Source organism: Salvelinus sp. IW2-2015, linkage group LG10 (genome assembly GCF_002910315.2).
Source record: "Salvelinus sp. IW2-2015 linkage group LG10, ASM291031v2, whole genome shotgun sequence".
Taxonomy (NCBI): domain Eukaryota; kingdom Metazoa; phylum Chordata; class Actinopteri; order Salmoniformes; family Salmonidae; genus Salvelinus; species Salvelinus sp. IW2-2015.
In genome coordinates this window covers 2,783,280-2,788,492 of record NC_036850.1, presented here as the reverse complement: position 1 = coordinate 2,788,492, position 5,213 = coordinate 2,783,280, and the positions used below count along the sequence as shown (strand labels likewise).

At 41.7% G+C, this 5,213-nt stretch overlaps 1 protein-coding gene across 1 annotated transcript in view; it reads left to right on the top strand.

Moving 5' to 3' along the window:
• The window catches only part of LOC111969182 (bifunctional glutamate/proline--tRNA ligase), a 64,167-nt gene extending 61,006 nt beyond the window's left edge, over positions 1 to 3,161 (top strand). Inside the window, exons 32-34 of the mRNA XM_023995125.3 lie at positions 275 to 353; positions 733 to 797; positions 975 to 3,161. Coding sequence (XP_023850893.1) covers positions 275 to 353; positions 733 to 797; positions 975 to 1,125 — 295 coding nt within the window. The 3' untranslated portion in view covers positions 1,126 to 3,161. The remainder of the gene's footprint in view (positions 1 to 274; positions 354 to 732; positions 798 to 974) is intronic.
• The last annotated feature ends 2,052 nt before the right edge of the window (positions 3,162 to 5,213 follow it).

The window sequence follows — 5,213 nt, the reverse complement described above, 5'->3', positions numbered from 1 at the left end:
AGACACCGAGAAGAGACTCATACAGCTACTGGAGGACATCCAGACCAACCTCTTCAAGAGGTATGCGTATGCTGATCCACACCCACCTACTGGAGGAAATCAAGGCCAACCTCTTGTAACACCCACAATCCCTCTCATTCTCTCTCGCGCTCTCTGAGCTACTGCACAGGTGCTAACATACACACACACACACACACACACACACACACACACACACACACACACGTGTGACCTGTCGAATCCTGGACTAATATTTAACTTTTCTGTGTCGCAGGGCATCAGACGACTTGAACAAGCACATGGTGGTAGCAGACTCTATGGAACAGTTCCAGAAAGATCTAGACCAGGGCAGGGTGAGTTAAACTGTTTATCTGTTTATATTTTGAACCTTCATCAGAGATTATGTCTTCATGGCCTGTGTGGTACAGCGGTTACAGCCGCTCACCCCGGCACACATGTAAGCCGTAGTCTGCATGTGTTCGTATCCGGCCCACTGCCCTTTACTCACCCTTCCCCGTATATCACACTGTACAATCTCTTCAATATAGCTAAAGAAAACTGACAGGAGTGGGACTGCCCCACTTCCCAAAAAATACTTTAAAAATATATATAAAGTATTTTTTGGGAAGTGGGGCAGTCCCACTCCTGTCAGTTTTCTTCACTTCTGGCTGGCTTAACTAATTCAAACACACTGACCGTTTATTTGTATTTATTTTTTGGGGATGTCCACAGATTGTCCAGATCCCCTTCTGTGGAGGAATCGAGTGTGAAGACTGGATCAAGAAGACCACTGCCAAGTACGTATCACTCAAGTATCTCTCAATGACCGTGATGCATATATACGTACATGTGTATGACAAGTCTTGCAAATCTTTATAATGGCATCAATATGCATTATCGTCTCTTAGTGAAGTGTGAGCAAATGTAGAATGAAGCTCAATAAATCTGTCAACTCCCTATCTGTCCCTCTCCAGGGACCAGGATCTGGAGCCCGGTGCCCCCTCTATGGGTGCAAAGAGCCTGTGTATCCCCTTCAAGCCCCTGCAGCCCCTGCAGCCGGGCCAGATGTGTGTCAGCGGCAAGGAGGCCGCCCAGTACTACACTCTGTTTGGYCGTAGCTACTAAATACACACCGGAAGGGTGTATCTCAATCGTCTGAAATGGCTTCCTCTCSTCGTCACTTCTCCTTTGTCTGGGAAATGTGAAGAACTAGATTGTTGAAAACCAAGAAATTCTCTGGGTGTTTCCCCCTATCATGCTCTTTTGAATGAGCAGAGATGAAGTCACTTCAGACTATTGAGATGTACCGAGTCAACACCCCATAGTGTGTTCCCTTTCTTTCAGCCCTTAACCATGTTGCAATGGTGGCCCAACCCCTCGAAAGTGACTAAAGAAAGGCACTCTCCGTAATCAGCTATTATCTCCCCACTAGCCCCAAATGTAACAAAAAAAGCAATTTTTATACCCGGTGACAGTCTTGTCTCTTTCTCCCTCCCACCCTAACTTATCTCAGGACCTTTTACAGGTATAAAAGATGTCMTTGTACTCAGGCAAGATGTTTTAGTACCTCCCCACGAACTGAACTGACATTGACCACTCTCTGTCATAGCAATTGGGGGTGGACTAGGGGGTGGTGAGGGTTGTTTCCTGGAGGTTTTCGACACGTTATTCCTGTGTACCAACTCATAGGAATACTCATAGATCCTATTAAATTACTAGAGGGGCTATGTCATAAACAACCCTCGAAGCTCCAGAATGTGGTGAAAATAACAGCCATAGAAGCAGTAACAGGTCAATGGATCTCAACCAAAACAATGAAAATGCGTGGGGGAAAGATCCCGAATCTTCTCATTGCCCCCCAGCAAAATGTCCCTACATTTAGGCTGTTGTTGTGTATTTCACACTGTTGAGGTGAAACAAATGTAAATAATGCTTGTAATAATCAACTGGATTACAGTTAAAAACAACTGACTACCACAACCGATTTCTCTATGCTAGTTGTGCTACCAGCTTATACGAACGGGAGTTAGCATTTAGCAGTTACTTCTTCTAAACCTGAAAAGGAACTACTTCTAAGTGTTATGCAGCGTAAACGTCCAAATATATCCAAATCTGCCTTTAGTAACCACATTGTGGGCCTGCTAAAGTATATCAATAATGAGGGATTTGATGAATATCCACTTTGTTCGATCAGATTTGTTGAATGTGTGCCAATCCGACGTCCTTTTTATCCCCCACGGTCTGCGTTCCATTGACCTCTTTACCACATCTATATTGGTCAGGGAGAAATCCGAACCAGTCTAATTGAAATTGATSGCAGTAGAGGCATAATCCTGATTTTTCTTATGCAGGGAAATAAAAGTAAGGCATGTGATTTCAGAAATTGTGTATTTGAATTGTGAACTTAAAATATTGTAATATAATTATAAGTAGAGTTTTATACGGGTTTATTGCGAATGCTGTGTATAAATAGCCTCTAAAACAGGGCTGTCCAACTTTTCCTGGAGAGCTAACCTCCTGTAGGTTTTTGCTCCAACCCCAGTTGTAACTAAAAGGATTCAGTTTATCAACCAGCTAATTATTTGAATCAGTTGCGCTAGATTAGGGTTGGAGCGAAAACCTACTGGACAGTAGCGCTCCGGGAACATGGTTGGAGAGCACKGCTCTATAATATATATKGAAAAAGACCATAAATGTCTGTATTTTTWTTTTCTTGGAAAGCTGTGAGTGCTATTATATGATACAATATCAATACTTGTTGCATTTACAACTTTTTTTTAAGTACTATCATCAACTGATTTGAGACAGGCTGTGGATTGACAGCATTGTTTGAATGGAATGTTGTCATATTGGCAGTTAATTTGAAAAATGTATTGAATCATTCCTCTGAAGCTGRCTAGCTAGCTAACAAACATACAGTGCAGATACATTCTTCATAATCATTATTTAACACTATTTGTCACAGCACTGGCAAACCATGGTTGACCATCTCCCTGACCAAAATGGCTGACCTTTGTCCCACCAGAAGAAGGTTCATGTCCATTCTAGCATCCTAATTCTATTGGAATACGTACTATGACATACCTGTACTGTAATCTCTGATTTACTCCAACTAATGCAATTGTAGAACTTGTCTATAATAATAAAGGGAATTTCCACTGTATAGTTTCAGGTGATTTCTGTTTTGGGGAGATGCGTTGTCATTTGAGTGCATCTTTATCTGTAAATTATGGCCACTTTTATATGAAAATGTGTGGATTCTTGTCCAAACAGGTGCACATCATTGTTCTATGGTCAGTGTGGAAAAGTGGAACTCCACAAGCTTTAGCCTTTTGACTCTCAGATCAATTCAGTGTCTATAAGGAATTCTGAGTCCCTACAGAAGAATACAAAGACATTTTATAGCCAAGATACACCCCTCAACTTACATGACGAACCACTGATAATAGGAACTGTTCACAAAGAAAGACTTTTACTTGGGAGAGGAGTATCCCATAGCCAGATAGCATTCGCTATAAATTATCGTTCAGTTTGGTCTCTAAGACGAGGTTCTAATCTCGTTCCTGGTACTTCATAGCACAGAACTATTACCTCATCCAATGGCAAAACTCAATTGTCAACTCTAGATACTACCATCTCAAGTAAACCCCCTCTTGACCCCACTCCTGGACAAGCTCACTGAAGGGAGTGACTTGCGCACAGACATTGTGGAGACAAGTAATTGGTTCCCCCTTAATCACGCCATCCTTTCACATGGTTGAACCGATACATTCACATATGAAGACAATGTTCCATCCTGTCCCCTTCCCTTTCTGATATTCTGCATAGCACCAGAGACATGTAAAAGACAAGCCTGACCTCTCCCCTCTCTGGGCCCCAAATGACTAAGCCCCAGCTGAGGGAAGAAATGCAACTGCCAACACTAGTCTATTAGAAATACATTCTAATAAAAAGTATATCACATAATATTATGCATATATGACATCTTAATTACTTATGTTACCCAACTAATTCTGATTCATCCACCACACATCAGCTAGAGCTTTTGTTGCAAGTGGCATGTTAATGACAGATCGGTGTCTTAATGCATTTTTTGTTGTCTAAATTACTATACATTTCGCAGTGTGCAGACCTACACAATTAACCTGATAACTAAATAAACAATTTTGGACAAGCATACATCAATTACGGGCATGGTTGACCACTCCCCTCCCTCCAGGCACTCATTCTTCTGGCGTTTCTTCATTTTCTTCAGATAGTGTCTCAGTTCGTGCACAGGTTGCTGGCTTGGACTCAGGTCTCCGGGCAGAAGTGGTGAAGGACAATAGTGAACGCCATTGTCGCCATTACTTCAGCTGGTTAGAGGGGGTGAGGCTCACACTGTTCTTGGTCAAATTATCCTTTCCGTGCATCTAGATACCATCTGTGGTCACCTTCGCCATAACCTCGAGAGAGGACAGACCAGAACAACAGTTTAGTTTAGGGCATTTCTGATTCAGGAAATACAGTAAATAGTTTGAATGACAAATTATTACTATTACCAATATTCTTAGACATTTGTATGAAGACAAATGTCAAAGAGAATAACACAGTTGAAACCATTTTTGCAAGTTGTCTTATAACTATCATCTTGGCGATCTCCCCGCAGAGTTACAGGGTCAGGGAGTTAGAGGGCTAATTCTTAGGGAGAAATCCAGACTATCCMGCAGACCCAATCTGGTGAGATTTTGTATTGAAGCTTGACAAAAACAAAACAACATMCACATACACACAAAACAATAACATACACTCCCTTTTGACACGTCTCACATCATGGTTCCTAAATAAACACCACMACTCGTGGTCCGAATCACACATGACTATTGATGAATTATTAACTTCCTAATTATCAGTGTTAACTCTGCGTTCATTTAACTTCTTATGGCTGCAGGGGCAATATTGAGTAGCTTGGATGAAAGGTGCACAGAGGTGCCCAGAGTAAACTGCCTGCTCCTCAGTCCCAGTTGCTAATATATGCACATTATTAGTAGTATTGGATAGAAAACACTCTGAAGTCTCTAAAACTGTTTGAATTATGCCTGTGAGTATAACAGAACTCATATGGCAGACAAAAACCTGAGAAAAAAATCCAACCAGGAAGTGGGAAATCGGAGGTTTGTATGTTTTCAACTCATCGCCTATCGAATACACAGTGGGATATGGGTCAGTTAGCA